At 40.1% G+C, this 17,790-nt stretch overlaps 1 protein-coding gene across 1 annotated transcript in view; it reads right to left on the reverse strand.

Annotated features, from left to right (window-relative positions):
- Window positions 1-17,790, reverse strand: part of cntnap2a (contactin associated protein 2a) — a 214,228-nt gene that overhangs the window by 54,327 nt on the left and 142,111 nt on the right. Inside the window, exons 16-17 of the mRNA XM_030756212.1 lie at window positions 4,949-5,105; window positions 2,332-2,459 (exon numbers count right to left, since the gene is read on the reverse strand). Of these exons, the coding sequence (XP_030612072.1) occupies window positions 2,332-2,459; window positions 4,949-5,105 (285 nt within the window). The remainder of the gene's footprint in view (window positions 1-2,331; window positions 2,460-4,948; window positions 5,106-17,790) is intronic.

Genomic DNA, 17,790 nt, shown 5'->3' on the forward strand with positions numbered 1-17,790 from the left:
TGAAAGCATCAGCAGCAAACAGTCAAAAAAGGGTTTGGCACTTTGCAAAAGTTTGCCCGACAATGGATGTATTGTGCAGTCAAAGACACACTGATAATGCTTAATTTCCACTGGGATTCAGGATGAAGAAACGGGCAATATTTCTTACACATGAGGAAACTGAAGATAATGATGAACAAAGTACTCTTCCTGTCATACTGAATTTGGATGTTTGTGTGAGTCACCATTCCTTTAATTTGTTATGGTAAAAGAACGTGCCCTATATACTGTGTGGCTACACCACAGTGTCACTCTGCTTGCTTTTTGGTGATTGTATAAACCCATTACTGACTCCTGGAATTTCTTTCAGGTTCTATCAACCTTAAACAAATATAGCTGTTGTGCTGAACTGCAGCTGCAGTGAATTGCACATATTGCATCTGCCACTTAAAATAGCCAATTCAGGTAGTAATTTAACTGTGAGTGTATAAAGGTAGCCAGCTATCAATCTAAGTTTCCTGGCACTTTGCTCGCTACTACAACACAAACCTTTCAGTCTTCCTCTCTTTCATAAAGTAAGTGAATACATCAACAGCGATGACGGCGGCTGCCACCGGCTGGGTTTTTACGAGTCATTTTCACCTATTACAGAAATTGTCACAAGAAGGTTGGATTGAGAAAGGCTGTAGGGCACAGGGCATACCTTGAAAATGTTGTTCCACATCATGTCAATCACCTGCCACTTCACCATTTGCTACAGGAAAATGCAGCAGTCTGAAAGCTAATTTATCCAGACATTTGAATTTAAATGTTCCCATCTGGTTTTAGACCGATTCACAGCAAAAGGCAAGGACATGCAATCTTATTTGTTTTGGATTGTTTCATTCCATTTGCCGCTCCCGCTGTATCGGTGTGTGTTGACGTTTCCATTATGGTTCAGCTGACATCATGATGCAATCTCTATCTTCATTAGACAAGTTTCATTTGCTAATGTCTTGTACAGCCCAGTGGCATTTGCTGTAAGCACAACGGGATCGCTATAATTAATGTACACATGGATCTCTATCATAGCATGTATCTATTCCATTGTAAAAGTGGCAGCTATTTCAGAAGGCTGCTGGAGTACGATCAACATCAACTGTCCAAAAATTTCATATTGCTTAACACCAAACAAACTTTAGAAGTTGCATGCAGTGTAAAAAAGAGGAACTGTAATGTATGAGTGGAGGTGTTCTCTCGATTCAACCTTTGATGAGCCCTTCACAAAGGTTATGCAGCCACGCTTCTGCAACCAGCTGAGAATTTTTGGGAAAATGAAACCACTCCGTTCCGCAGTTGACCTGGAGATGGTCATTATCGCTCGCGTTTCTTTTTCATTTAGTCCACTGTAACAGCTGTCCTCGTGCCTCACTCAAAGGCCCATTTTAACCCTGCGGTGAATCCAAAATGCTCATGCCTGCTTCCCCCCGTCCTGTGTAGTTCATTTTGCACCCTTACAGATGACTCACAAGTACAGTGTGATTTAGCTCCTGGTTACTTTACTGACCTTTCAGTTTCTTTTGAATCAGAGTGGTGCCTTTGTACAGAGCCCTGCTGTCTGTTTCAGTATACTGTGGATGGCCTTAAATTAGCTCCATTCCTGCTAAAAAGAATTTTAACCCTGCTGTTTTCTGAGTATTATGGAGCAGCCTTCTACATCATAAATCAGTAACAAATATTAAACTAAATGAAAACTTGATTGAAACTACTTCGTGCCTGCCATATGTTGAATAAGGGCTGTAATAATTATTTCCCTTATCAATTATTTGGGAAATGAATTTTCTCAATCAATCAACCACCTGGTCTATAAAAAGTGAGAAAATAGTGGAATATCCATGATATCCATAAGCCTTCACAATGGTTTTCCCCCATAAGCTACAGCTCCATTGTTTACAAAACCAATAATCATTTCCCCTTTTGCCTGAAAAAGCCAATTTACCTATTATCAAAACAGTTTCCAATTAATTTTCCGTGTATCTGCGTATCCTTACTCATTAACTGAACTTCCAACACCTTGTAGCCCCCAGTACCTCACACACACACACACACACACACACACACACACACACACACACACACACACACACACACACACACACACACACACACACACACACAATCCATTCAATCACTTTTATGTCAGCAGTTATGGGTTTAGATTTTGGACCAACTAAATACTCATTCATGATGCTGGAATGGTTTCAATACAACTTTCCAGCCGCTTGTCACTCACAATAGCAAAGGCAATAGAAATTGGAGTAATCCACGCCACATCGCAGTACATATATTGCATATCAGTGACACAATACTTACTATCTCCTTGGCAACGGAGTGGTCCAACAGTTAGCTTGGCCTCCGAGCCCGGTCTGTTCGTGTCACCCACCACAACCTGGCTGACTGGCAGGTGTTCTTGATAAACCAGGAGACCAGAATCTTCTCTCCTGTAGGATGAATGGGGGGGGTGGGGGGGTGGGGATATCATGGAAGTTAAGGAATCTTTCTATTCAGTGCAAGTTTATTAAGAACACAATACAAACAAACAGTGAAATAACTTCTGAAATTAGACACTATTCAATGGCTTGGTGTTGAGGCAATACTTCTCAGATAAGTGATTATGATTAGAAAATAAAGAAGGGAAAGGTAAAAATTTGTATTTCCACATGTAGCACACATCGGGAAATAGTCGCTTTCAGATGGATGTTCTCACGTCTCAAAATACTTTATGTGGTTTAGGCACATGTGCGGGAGGCTGCATACAGGAAGCTTACTCACTCGGTGTGAATTCACCAGAAAATGACCTGCTCTATTTTCACGTGGGTGCAATCAGACATCACACAGACTTTGTATTAGGGAGCTAATAGGTTAAACACAATTTAGGGTCTGATCCAATTACCTCTAATGAATCAAGTTTTAATTTGAGTAGGTCTGCATCAATATAGCAACAACTGCACGGGAGGGCCTGTTTAACACAGATCAATTTCAAATATTCGCCCTTTAGAGATCAATAGATGCTTTAGACCCACCCTGGTGATGCTCTTTGAGGACCTTACTGCAGACACCTCCAGCTCGTTCTTGTTGTGGGATCTTTAGTACGATCTTATGTAAGTCTGCTTTTTGGTTTCTGAGCATGTATGTATCTGTATTCACCCTGCTGCGATAGTAAAATTATCAACAAATTCAAGTGTGCTAGTTCCATTAATGCCCTGCATGTTGTGCATTAGGTTATGCTGTTTTTTTTCTCCACATACTCTCTTTCAACTACTTTGATAGGGCATAATCTTTCCTTCATAGACGTCTGTTGGGTTCTTTCTGCGTGTTTTTGCAAACTGCAACCCAGCCTTTTTCCTTCTGAGGCTTGTAAGCTCTTTGCTTCTTTTGGTATGTCCTCTGAGGTTCTGCTTAGGTCTTTGCTTGTTTATTGATGTGAAAATGTGCACACCTACATGTTAGACAGCACTGTAGACTCACTGCGCGATACAAGAAGGTTTTTCATGTGTCCACGTCAGCAACAGATGCGGCAGGGGGATTATGTTTTCACGTATTCAATCTGTCTTTCAAAACATATTTTAATTTCATTTCTGTGCTGACCAGTGTATTTTGGAACTCTAATGAGAGCTCTTATTACTGGCTGTGTGCGGGGACGTGTGCATCTGAGTAAGCATGTGTGGATACATACTTGTGCATTTCCATGCGCCGCCAAAAATATGTGTAATGAGCGCAAACAGTTGGTAAAATTTCAAAGCTAAACTTAGCCAAACAATAAGACATTGATGTGCACAATATTAACAGAGAGAACAAGGCACTGTAAAATTTATTAGTAATCTCATCAGTTTTAGAGATGAGGAGGGAGACATGAAAGCAAATTAAATCTCTTCTTCTTGCGAACGCTCAGTAATTACTCACAAAGAGTAGGCGCACACATGCACACACTCACAAACAGCAATGCGACTGCTTTTAATGAGAATATCCATCAGCTGGCTAAAAGAGCTTTAAAACGCACACTGTTGGTTCTGGATGCAAACTTCCCTCTTAAATAAACACATCACTGATAGTGGCATTCATCATTCAGTCACTTCAGCCCTTTGAAGTTAGACACATCAGCAGACTGTCCAGTTAAGGCGGATTCTGCAGTTGTCAGCTTAAAGCAAACTTTACATTAAATGAAGTGACAAACTTAGTGCCGTCAAAAATAAATAAGTAAATAACATAATAATCCATGGGTATAATTTTTGGGTTCAGCTGATGTAGTAATGCAAAACAAAAAATTTCCGCTACCCAACATGCAGTTATTAAACATAACTGTTGCTTAATAGACAAAATGACCTTTACAATTTCAAATAAACTGCGATTATTTTCGAAGCAGCTAAATGTCTGAGGAATTCATCTGACCAGCTGAGAAAATCTGTGGGTGGGTTAACTGAATGACAAACACTCCTCCTCCTCACTGAAGTGCCAGTGAGCACGGTTTGCATCCACATAACCCTGTGAAACAGCCTTGTTTTTAAATAGCAAAGGCCTAGAGGTAATATCTGACAGATTCATTTTTATTTAGGTGGGCAAAAAGAAAAAAAAATGTCATCATTGAATTTTCTACTTATTAGCAGATTTAGCTTTAGTTTTCCATTCTCTGTCACATCTATACAGCTTATAATCATAAAAGTGGTAATCAGGTTCTTAGAAAGATGCAGAAAAAAGTAGTTTGCAACAGTCGCAAATTAAAACTTTAACTGCGCAAGACGGTCTCCAAGAAACTTAATGGATGAGGATAAAAGCTAATACATAATGCACGCAAGAGGCTTTTTCATGACTCATGTTGTGCTCATGTAATGCAAGATGGAGCCACTTAGACAGCTACTTAGAAAAGGCTCTCCAAGTGTAAGTCTAATTGCAAAACTAAAACAGTGAACTTCGAAGTGAAAGGTTGACTCACCATTGTTTGGCATCAGCGTCACAGTTGCAGTCATACTTGGGGTCAGTGCAGTTCCTGTCGATGCCACAGGCACATTTCTGGATGCCAGGCCCCGATCCGCCCCAGTAGAAGTGCTTCTCGCTCCCTCGGCCAACCCACCACGTGTAGGGTGTCCCATCTGGGGGCCGAACAGAAACATCCACAAAACAAGCCTATAGGTTATTTCCAAAATGGAGAACACGCCAGCGTGACAATGCTCTCGTTGTCCCTCACAGAAAAGTTTATGAGAAAAGTACATTTTCTAAAGGCAATAAAGTGTGCTGCTAAAATGCCCCATATCACTCCCATTACAGGTGATATATTGTTAAAACTGTAAATGTTCAAGGCTCTTTTTTTTTTTTTTAAACACGAAGGTGAATTATAGTGACAATTGGCAGCTGCGTGGTGAATGTAATTCATTGGCTTAACATGTTTTACGCAGCTGGATGGTAAATGCCTTTGAGACTGGAAGGCACACTTAATCGCACATCACACCTGTGCTTTTACAGATCTATTAAAGCAGCTTCAGCGCTGTACATACATTTATCTTTTATATGTGCAAACCAGTGTGTGTAATTGTTCGAGTGAGTGCAGGTACTTCAAAGCACATCTACGGACGCACAAATATTTTTTATATGTGCGTTTATATGTGCCTGTTCATGTGTGTGTGTGTGTGTGTGTGTGTGTGTGTGTGTGATTTTTTTAACGAGGGGATAAAAGGTGAAGGATCGCTGCTTTTCAATAAGAAATGCAATATTGTTTTTCTTTTCCTTGGATAATGTATTCTGGCATGGGACAGTAACTAGGCAGAGAGATAGGTGTAAATATTTTGGTGGCTGGCAATATATCACAATAACAGCAAGAGAGTGAAACAATATTACGTTTCCCTGTTTATCCCGGGAAAATGCGCTGCATTGTCAATATCATTTTGTCAAATTCCTTTAGAGACAATGAAATCTCCCGAGCCCCACTTTTTACAGAAGGGAATTGAAGCAGACTTTTGATGCAGCACAATTGCATTGAGAGCTGTGATATACTGTATTATTACACTTTTGATTTTTTTTTTGAACTGGGGCTAAACTCCGGGAAGAAGAAGCAGATGTGTTTCTATTGTGTGTGTAAATGGGTGCGTGGTCGGCTTTGGTGACCTGTGGGGTTATTGCCTTCATAAAGAGAATTAGCCCCATCTCTCTTCAAGCTACTGTTCAGACAAGCCGTTGTCAATAGGATTAACAGCGCCTCCTCAAGAGACTTCACAATCCTCTCCCTTCATGTCTGTACATGTGTGCGTTTGTGTGTGCGTTTTGTTGTATTTTTATACAATAGAGACGCGGAGTTTGAATTTCAGTCACAGTTAGATCTCATAGTCTCACATTAAAGTCAGTGGTTGTCACAGATGGCACCCATCCCGCAACCAACCCAACTAGTGATTGTCAAGTTATTGTCCTTGAAGTTAAATCTATTACTATTTTCAGAGCCAGCCTGAGGCATAAGCAGACTAAACTGCTGCTGGGGGCCCCCCCAGACTAGCAGGTGGTCTTCCGCTGGTTTGAAATGTTGCAGAAGACAAGTTGATAAATGTGTTTGTGTGTGTGAGATGTAGCGTGCCATTAGTGTAATCGTAATATTACAGACTAAAAAATACATAGTGTTTAACACAATTATTAGACTGCCTGTTTTTTAAACCTAAATACTGTCCCATTAATATGTCACTAGAGTAGACTTGACTCTGATAACAGCTGTACATAATGCACACAGTCATTTTGAGGTCTTTGCAGTTATATTCCAACATTTTTACACCTCAGTTGTTTTTATTTAATAGGATCTTTTTGGGGTGTTGTTGTTGTTTTGCTTATTATCTGCCCTGACATATTTGAGTTTGCTATCAGGCCATCCCGTTCCATCAACCATTTCCCCAGAAGCACTGTGGAAATATTTTTGAACAGCGGCAACAACATCTGCCCATGATGACTCCCAAAGTGCTGCTTCAGCTGATGGCAGTGCAGGAGGTGAGTTTTTGACTGAGAGTCATTTCCCCCAGGTCAGTGTGGGCAAACCTGCGCGGGACTGTTGACAGACCCTCTAGCTTTTAATATGACATGCAGCTTTTATCTTGGGCCCATTCTTCCTATTTAAGTTTATATGTAATTTATTTAATATTGCTCGTTTTTACATTTGCATTTTATGCAAATTATATTTGGGTTGTTAGAAAATTTGTGACTTTTGTGCCCTTTTGCACATTTCAAAATCAATTAAAACAGTTAACTTTTCTTGTAAATGCACTGTATTTTATAGCTTTTCAGCACACTAGTAAGCCTCAATAATGATTGTGTTAGTTGTACAATGCACAAATGATCAACCATGGACTATATACTATAGTTAATACTGGCGGTACTGTGGTGAATAGTGGGTGCTGGGGGCCCAACTCAAATTCTGCCCAAGGCCCCATAAAACTGTGGGCCAGTTCTGACTACTTTGAACACAGTTAAAGGCAAATTGATGACCTTATATTCATTCTACTGTAGCTCTGCTATAATTGCAAAGTAAAACTAGTTAAGCATTAGGACAAACTTATTACTGCATGAACAGCAGAACAGCCTGTATTCACTGACAGTGTTGCTCACAATTTACAAATGTGAATCCTCTCTTTCTACAGCATAAAAAGACACGATAGGAGAAAAGCATCTCTGGCGTATGACTAATGCAGGCTTGGGCACCATAAACACAAAACATGCATAAATACACACATGGCTGCTAATTCATCACTGTAAGTAAGGACTTTAAATTACACTTATTGTGCTGATAATGGAACGTTAGCCAGTGATTATGCCTGATTATGCACAGTATGGTTCTACAGTGGGTGCTGCATTTAAAGCTAGGCTCAAAATAGTGACTTTTTTTTCCTGACTCTATACTGCTGAAGTCCTACGCACACACACACAGAGCAGGTTTGAGGTTATATTTCACTCAAGTCGATGATGCTCACTATCCACAAGTGAAACAAAACTGACTGTAAGGAGGACAGTAAGAGTATGTTCACAAACTCCTGTTGAACTAGCAGCACATGAACTTGAAGAGATGTGCTGTTCTGTAGTAAATTGCTGCTCATTCTTTATCCAGTTTATTTTAGACACTTATGCATACAGCAAATTGCTCGGAATGAATACTAAATGCACTTCATGGGCAGGGGTTACAGTGGGCCAGAACAGCGTTCTAACACCTTCAGTTAAAGAGTGATTAAATCTGATAGGCAGGTTAATGCATATTACTACTGAATGAGTTCATTTTTCATGAGCCGCAGCTTGGCGTTCCAGTGATGGCATAAAGATACATGCTCAGTAATATGAAAATACTGACATCCCATGGCCTGCTTACACCTTTAATCCCATCTTTTTACCCTTCTCGTCCCTGTGACGCGTTCATGGTGCACATGCAAAGTTGCAGGAGTTTTGGGAAATGAATTACAAAAACACGAGTTGGAAGGTAAAGAGTTTTCTTCGTCATCTTTTGGCAGGTCCCTTTAAATGGGATTTATATTTCTGTGCTAACTCTATGCTGTAGGTAGGTTGTAACCAGGGGGATTTCACATGAGGTGTAGCAGCACAGTGTGAGGAAAAGAATTACTTCCAAATAAGCCACATAATAACTTGTTTTGTGAGTTCCAGTAGATTTTTTTCTTTGTGTGCAGATTCTGATCAGCATATCTTTGCTGCTAGTCTGATATTCTTCGTGGATTTAGCCAACTGAATTCAACAAAATATAACCAGATGGTATGCAAACTGTATGGCTGATTTCCAACCCCTACGCACAATAAAGCTAGTATAAAAGCTAGAATTCAGTGAGTGAAGCTAATCCGCTAACCTTAAATATAAATTGATGTCCTCTACCCTTAATGTAATCTAGTAACAGTACCCAGTCCAACACATCACTTTAAAATTTATTACAATACTACAAACTAACTAAACTTTAAGCCTGCACTAAAGTGCCTGGTATTTTCATGCAACCTTTGAATAACATAAAATAACATAAAATGCTTCAATTTGTTTTGCAAGACATTGTGCAAAAACATAATTCATAAACAAAACACCCTGTAAAGGAGATGCAGGATTATTGTAACACTTCTTATTTCAGCACTTACAACTCACATAATATTTGTCCACTCCAAGCATGTTTTTGACCTCTTCAACTGTATCACAGGAATAACATTTCTGAGAACCTCACCTGGTCTGCCAACACAGCAGCACTGGTAAATAAGAAAAAAAGGCCCAGCAGAGACTCCACTTCCTGTGAATTCTGTGGAGGAACCACCTAGAGGTGAAGCTGCAGGTGTCCTTCTACCAGGCCACCATAGAGCCAGTGCTGATGTACCGTGTGTCTGTCTGGTTCACTGCTTGCTCTGCTGCAGACAGGAGGGTTCTGCAGAGGGTCATCAGGACTGCTGAAAAGATCATCGGCTGCCCCCTGTCCTGCCTGGAGAACAGATCTCACTGCATTCGCAGAGCAAAGAGAATCTTGGCAGACCCCCCCTCACCCTGGTCAACACCTGTTCAACCTGCTGCCATTAGGGAAGAGACTCAGATCCCACAAAGGCAGGACAAACAGGCTGAGGAACAGTTTTTACCCCTGGGCTATCAGACTTTTGAACAGTATACAATAAAACACAACTATAGCTCACAGACCAATGTTTACTGTGAATATCTGGCATATTTATTTATTTCCCACAGCCCTGTGCTATATTAGTACATTCAATATATCTGGTACATAACTCTGTGCAATAACTGGCATTTGTGCAATATTGCAATATTTGTATATTTGTTACATTAATTTATTCCCCTGTAAGTCCTTTCTTTGATATACACTCCTGTACTTTAAAGATGAGCACCTATGCTTTGTTTCATGTACATGTATGAAATTTGGTACACATATGTAACTTGTCAAGAAGCACAGAAAATCCTCTTGGAGCGATGCCCTGCAATCTATGTTGTGAAACTGGTGAGTTTTGGTTGAAGGGCGTGGCCGTGGTGCCATGGAAAATTTCAATCATTCTCTTAATTGGCTCTCATTCACACATACATTATCCAATCTGGCCCAAACATCTACAGTAGGATAAAGGTCACATCCATATGATAATATTTAAGGTGTTAAAACCATCTCCACCCCCTTTTAGCCACTGTTTAACTAGCTGTAGCAGCATGGTCATTTGAAATTAGCGTAGATTAAATGCCTCACATTTTACTCTAGGATCTGAATGCTTTTTCAACAGTTTTACTGTTTCACATTCAAGGTCAGGGAGTACTGATTACAAGATTTTTAGGTTATCCCTTCTTAGTGAAAGTGATGCTGTTACATCTGTCCCTTTGCCCCTAAACTAAACTAAAAAATCAATAAGGACTTTATAGTTTTAGCTAGCAGACACATTTTGTGACAAACTGTGCAGAAACTGTTTGTGTTTGGTGATGCTTGTTGAGTAGTTTGAAAAGTTGCATTTGAAATCACCTTCCAATTGAAAAACATTGCTCGTTTATGCTCGGTCCTCTTCTGCTTAAGACGCTTAAGCACCAAGAAGGCAACTTTACATTTGCACCAGGAATATATCAAAGGGAAGAGAAGGAAAAAGGTAAGTGGGCTGTGTGTTGCAGTTATTTTCTTTTTATTGAGCATGTATCTCCATGCAGTCACTGGAAGCAATGCCAGGCTGCAGCACAGTAATATGCATTAATCTGCCTATTAGATTTAATCACTCATTAACTGAAGAACCCTGGTCATAACTACAAACCCTAAGCTGTAACATGACATAACATGCACCTCCCTAGAAATATAACTACATGTCACCTTGTCACAGCCCACATCTATTGTGACTGGCCTGGTCACTACTGTCCATTCCTCCTCTGCATTTCTGCCTGATTTTTTACCGCAGTTTTTGAATGGATCAGTGAGAGAATAATAGTCATGGCCTCAATATGAGGAATAATAACCATAGCATTAAGCAGATGTAAGCAAGCAAATAAACCAAAAAGACAAAAAAAGGGCCAAAACAAAACAAAACGAAAAAATCTGTCATGGCTGGCATCTCATACAAAACACCAGGGCACCACCACAAGGTAATTAACACATAATGCACCGTGCAAAAATGAATGCTGACATCAGCATTAACCACTTGCATAGGTTATATTGTAGGCTCCGCAGAGATTCACTGCAGAAGTCTAATTCAGCAGTTAGGGGCTGTCATCACGAATCTTCTGCCTCTATCCTGCCCTATCTCTAGCATCCTCTGTCACACCAGCCTTCTGCACACCTCCTTCACTACATCTTTCAAAATATCCAAAAAACATTCTTGGGCTTCCTCTTTTGAAGAAAGAACTGTTACACTTAATGGATAGCAAAAAGGCTACAAAACACACAAACAGATAGGTAAGTGATGCACAAGACCATCCACCATACCACCTAAATGTATATATTTTTGACATTTCTGTGTAGGAATTATGGGAATAATAATTATACACGATATATTATTATTATGTTACTATTTTTATAGAAATATTAACCACTTGTGATTAATATTTCTATATGATTTGTCCCTTAGGGAATGGAGTTTGGTGTTGCACTAGTTTAACTTTCTAGATAGCTGCCTTATAGCTATGGGGCAGATCCAAGTAAATTTTTCTTATGTTCTTCTTAATCATGTTTATTTATTTTTTTCTCCCCACACGAAATCAGTCACTGTCTTGCATTGTCTGTTGGGACCAGTAAATAAATCATAGACTACACAACGTAAACACTACCAAGCCTCCAAGTGCATTTCCTCCATCACCCAGCTAGTCCTTACACTCATTGCTTGGCCACTCACTTTCCCTACCATATAATAACACAGGTTTTTTAGAAAGGTGAGGGGAGAGCACAAAATTGCTTTCACAGAAAAAAATAAAGTCCACTTGGCCCTTTTCATAATTTCTTTTTCAGAGTATGTCGAGGAGAGGAAAGGACGGGAGAAGATGTGTAGGAGTAACAGCAGGGCATCAGGTGAAATGAGAGCTTTGTACTGTGCCAGTTAAACTCTCCTGTGTGATTCAGTTGGCTGTGCCAAAACAAACAACTCAGGAGTGGAGAACGAGAGGAAGAAGGTGGAGGGGGAGATGAGAGCATGACAGCATGGATGGATGAAGATGTGAGGGAGGAGAGATAGAATCATACTGGCAGAGAGTTCACGCGGAGAGCCGCAGAGAGAGAGGGCACTGCCAAGATGAGGCTCGGCAGCATGTTTGTGTGTGCAAAAGCATGTCCCCGAGTATATGAAGAACAGAGAGCACGTGTTTACACTTACAAATGTCCTGCATTCAAATAGCAGGTGTACAGTAACTATCACAAGTCCCACAAAAATATGATTAACGTTAATGTGTATATGAAAAATTGCATTAGACAGAAGCAAAACATGAGGAAAGCTGCTTTGAATTTGATATAAAACTGGGGAAGGCCAAATGGGCCAAACAAATTTACAAGATGCAACAAATCAGCTGGTTAAAAAAAAAAAAAGCACTGCATTCTCTCAGGATTTGTAGTAGATAATCCCCCTGTTTGTCATGTTAAATGATAACTTGGCTTAATTATAATTTGTCAATGCAAGGAAGGGAGGCCATCATTAGGCTGAAAAATCAAAGTAAACCTTTCAGAGAGATGGCAAAAACATCTTTAGTGGCCAAATTAGCAATCTGGTAAATTCTGACGATGAATGAATGCAACAGCCAGCTCAGTAGCACCAGTCCTGGAAGCCCATGGAAGACAACTGAAGTGTAAATTTATCCTTTGGTTAAGAACAACACCTTCACAACATCTAACCAGGTCAAGAACACAGTAGTGTGCAATCAAGAGACACTTACATGAATGTAAATAGAAAGGGTTTATCCATCCTCTGTTTTTACATGCTTATTTAGCCTGGAGCCCATCCTAGCTGATAATGGGGTGAAACATGTGACACACTCCTACCAGGTCATTGGATTAGCATGTATTGGCATGATATTCTAAATAAAGTGATGAATAAACACACACACACACACGCTAAATGTTTGTCTTTGCGTCATCTTCCCAGTGTTACTCTTCACAGCCATCATCACCCCTTGCTTTCTCCTTCAAATCCCTCAACAAACGTGCTAACTGTTCACAGGAGAGGAGGAATCAGACATGACAGACTGATAAGACCCGGGGTTGTGTTCCTCTTCTGTCCTCAGGGATAGCCACACAACAGTACTTATTGTGATGGGTTTATCTATTTGTTATCCCAGAAAGCACACATAACAGGCGCATAGTCACACCTACAGGCACATTCACATATATTTATCTCCACTCTTATCCAGAGAAGTTAATGTCTACATTTTCATCATGTCGGCTGTATGTTGGGGAGACTCAGACTCCCCATAGCAAAGACACATGAGCAGTGGAGAGTAAGAACAAAGAATCGGAGAGGGAGAGAAGGAGGAAAGGAGACATAGTGGGAACTGTGAGATAGAGTATTGACAAAGGTAAAAAGAAATAAATTGAAGGGAAAAAAATTTTTAGCACAGTGTGAAGTCCTTGTCTTACAACTACTGATGTTTTAACAAGCAATCCAATCATTCTGAATGAGTGTCACTGAACCAAATGGGCTCCACTGCAGGTTTATTACATATTTATATTAGGACTAGAACCAAACTGATAGATTTTTATATCTAATTTAGAAATAGCATCATCATATCCAATCCTGTGTCTGAAACAGTAAGGGTGATGCATAAAATATGAGTAACAAGAGAATACAATGATTTGCAAACATTTAAATCTATTTAATCACAAATAGTTCAGAGATATCTAAAATGTTGACACTGAAAAATAATATTAAAAATGTTAGAAAACCCAATGAAATATTTGCAAGCAGGGCATATTGTTTAAAAAAAAAGAAAAACATTATTGAATGGCCATGATTTTGGCCTTGATTCCTGCACATCTGTGAAAACCCCATAGATACTGACCAATATACAGTCATGTCTTTTAAAAGCTGACTAAAAAACTATTGTTTCCATATCATCAGCATGTGTGAGCACCTCTAATAGCAGAGGTTTTGGTAGTTTGTTGGTCTGGAGCATTCAGGTATGTGTTGACACAATGCCACAATCTTCCCAGGAGTGGATGTCCCAGCAAATCGCTCCCAACGTCAGACCGTGCAATGCTCAGAGAAACTGCAAAAAGCCCAAGCACTACATCTGACTCTAAAAGCCTCAGTTGGCATGTTAAATGTTAAGGATAATGACAGTACAATTAGAGAAAGACTGAACAAGTAGAGCTTGCCAGGAGAAAGGCTCTTGTCTCTAAAAAGAGAAGAAAATGACAGCTGAGGGCTGCAAAGTTTCATCTCAACAAACAGCCTATTTGGGACAATGTCCTTTGGGCAGATAAGACCAAAGTGAAGATGTCTAGCCACAGTGCACAGCACTACGACTGGTGAAAACCAAACACAGCTTATCAGTATAAACACCTCATACCAATTATCAAGCATAATAATGGAGATATGATGATTTGGGCTTATTTTGCAGTCACAGGACCTGGGTATCTTTCACTCATTGAGTTGACCATGAACTCCTCTATGCACCAAAGCGTTCTAGAGTCAAATGTGAAACCATCTGTCCGACAGCTAAAGCTTGGCTCAAAGTGCAGCATGCAGCAGGACATTGATTCCAAACACAGCATCAAATCTACAACAGAATGGCTGAAAAAGTGAAGAATCAGGGTGCTGCAATGGCCCAGTCAAAGTCCAGACCTCAACCTAATTGGTTGGACCTTTAGAAAGTTGTGCACAAAAAAATGCCTGCAAACCTCAAAGAACTGAAGCAATGTTGTAAAGAAAAGTGGGCCAAAGTTTCATGACAACAATGTGAAAGACTGATGCAGTCGTAAAGAAAAGTGAAAACTTTCTTTTTCACATGACCGTCCACAGCTTTTGGAGCAACATATGCTGCCAGACTGCTTTAACAGGAAATGTCTTGCTTGCTTCAGCAATGCCAAACCACATTACAACAATATGGCTTCATCTTAAACAAATCTGAGTTCTGTGCCCATTTGGGCCTGTCTGCAGTCCAGATCAGTCACTCAACAAAAACACTTGATGCACTATGAAATAAAAAATAAGGCAAACTAGGCCCCGAAGTGTTACTCAGCTGAAACCCCTTATTAAACAAGAACGGGAAAATATTTCACTTTTAATGTGCAGCGACTGCTCTTTTGCAGTTCTCAAACATTTACAGAGCTGTTAAAAGAAGAGGTGATGTAATATAGTGGTAAACACACTCCTGTTCCAACATTTCTGAAAAGTGGATCAAATTTAAAAAGAGCGTGTATTTAAAAATGTAAAAAAATATATCTGAATTTCAGCATTTGATATGTGTGTGTGTATTATGCACAGTAGTAGCTTTTTATCTGAGGGAAAGTATAAGTTTGTAAACATTAATATTATGACCATTTCTTAACATTTTGGATGTGTTTAAAAGTTTTATATCTGTGAATGATATATAATCAAACAGAGTATTTAATAAAGCAACAGATTAGACCTTGCATTTACTGCACTTTTGCACACACTGTCTTTGAGTTGGGGAAAAGTAGTATAGCATTTGTCTTGTGTAAAAGCACAAATTTCAGGACCCTGCGGTTCTCTTCTAATGACTGACTGGTCGGCAGTACGCAGGCAACACTCATTTCAAGTCCATAACACCCATATTATCCATTAAAACTGCTTATACTAGACACAAGTACCAGGGCCACGCTCAGTTCATATCAAGGGATCACACCCCTGCCAGTCAGACTGCAAACTGAAAGGTCAGTGGATCCAAAATGGCACTTGATATGCTCAGCTGCTCATATCCTCAGTGTAGGAGATAATGGCTTTTAAGAAAGGTGGGCAGTTGGAGTCGAAATGCCAGAATGGCATTCATAACCCTGTTTGGCTTTCTCATAAACCTGTCTCAGGCATCACCTTTCAGTTAGAGCCTTTCCGGAGTTACTGCAGCTAAAAGAGTGGTCATTATCGATTTCTTCTCTGACCCCTCTGACTGATAGGTGTCTGTCAGAGAGCAGATCTACAGTATGTACGAACTCATGCGTTGGTGAGAATACACTTCTTTTCTGCTGTCTGCATTGATATCTGTGGGGTGTGAATGTGAATCAATACTGCTCTTCTTTCTCCTCTAAAAAGAACAGTTACTGTATTATTAAGGGAAAAAAAAAAGTTAAAGGACAGAAAATGTCTTACACTGCCACACACAAACAGCCACCAGGTGACACGAATAAATCGCGCATGCCCATTTGCACACAAACAAGCCCCTGCTCTTACTCTAAAGTGTTCTGGTTAAAGTGAACACAGACACAATCACTTTTTTAGTTTTTAAAAGGTTTTAAGTCATAGATCAAATCGTCTTTATCGGGGCAATGTTGGCTTTTGTGCTTTGTTGTTCTCGTTTTTTTTTTTTTTGCAATACTCTTTCATTTCCACCCTCCACCAGCTGGTCTCCATTATCCTCTTAACATCTCTGTTTTGTGGAGAGACTGTAGGGATATGAGCCCTGCCCTGGGATCTCTCTGGAGACTTCAAGAAATGCACTGTGAGTTTGCGCCCATATGAGAGAAAGAGGTGTATTTGTGTGCCACCTTCTTTGCCTTCATCCTTTGTAAAAGTGCATGCGTGTCTTTGTATTCTCCTCTCTGCTCCTATTAATGTGTTTCTGAGTCTTTGCCTAGCTCCCCTGTCTCTTTCTATTGCCTCAGTTCTTCTCCTCTTTCTAACCACATATCCATCACATTACTTTGAGAACCTCCTCAGTTTCCCCCATCAGTATTGCCCCCAACATATTTAGGCCTTTCACCCTCTCACTGCCCACCTTTTCCCTCCTCGCTCTTATCTCCTGGTCTCAGAGGCCTTCTTTGCTTTATCTTTCTTCCTATTACGTCTCTCTACCTTCTCTTTGCACTCCTGGATCTCCTGCTCTATCAGTCTACTCTTTTCCCCTTCCCGCCTCTCTCTCATATCTGCTTTGCACACCTTTGCCTTGCACTCTCATATCAGTTGGTCTCAGTGGCCTCTCTCTCTCGCCATGCTCTATATCTGTCCGTCTATCCCGTGTCTCCATGACTCTTTCCTAGCATCGACAGTAATCTCTTTATGTTCTTATTAGTCCCATTATAATCTGCCCTTTAATCCATGCTAATTGCAATCTCTTCTTGCTCTGATCCTGATCCAAAGTTGTATTTGAAACATGCCCCACCCTCGCTGTCTATCCCTTTTGGTTTGATCTGCAAAGGGCTACAGTGCATACCAAAATATCAAATGTCTGTGATCTGCAGTTCCTTGTAAGTCGTAAGTCTTGGTTGAGTAAATGTGGGTGAAAGGAATATGCTCTGTCAACTGCCTTACTGTTTTTGACACTAGTAGTGATATTGGAGCACTGTAGGTCCCCTTTTTAAGTAAGAACACACAAAAAGCATGTGCAAGTGGTTGATGCAATACACATTCCTGCAAACAGTTTCTGTTTCACTGATCAACAGCTGGTCGTACTGCTAACACAAAAACACATGTAATGAAAGTTTTTGCCCTCAAGGACACACAATTAGAGAAGCCAGCCATTATATTAAATATTGTGTGAGTACTGCTAATGGATATATTCTGGTTTAAGTGCAGTGTGGAAATGAAACACACACACACACAAATATTTCTGTAACATCCTGTTTCTTTTAATGCTCTGCTGCAAAAAGAAAAACTAGAGAAAAACTCTAAATCCCTCATTTTGGTAATGGAGAGAGGAGGTTAAAGAGAA

This window comes from Archocentrus centrarchus, chromosome 20 (assembly GCF_007364275.1).
Source record: "Archocentrus centrarchus isolate MPI-CPG fArcCen1 chromosome 20, fArcCen1, whole genome shotgun sequence".
NCBI classification, from domain to species: Eukaryota; Metazoa; Chordata; class Actinopteri; order Cichliformes; family Cichlidae; genus Archocentrus; species Archocentrus centrarchus.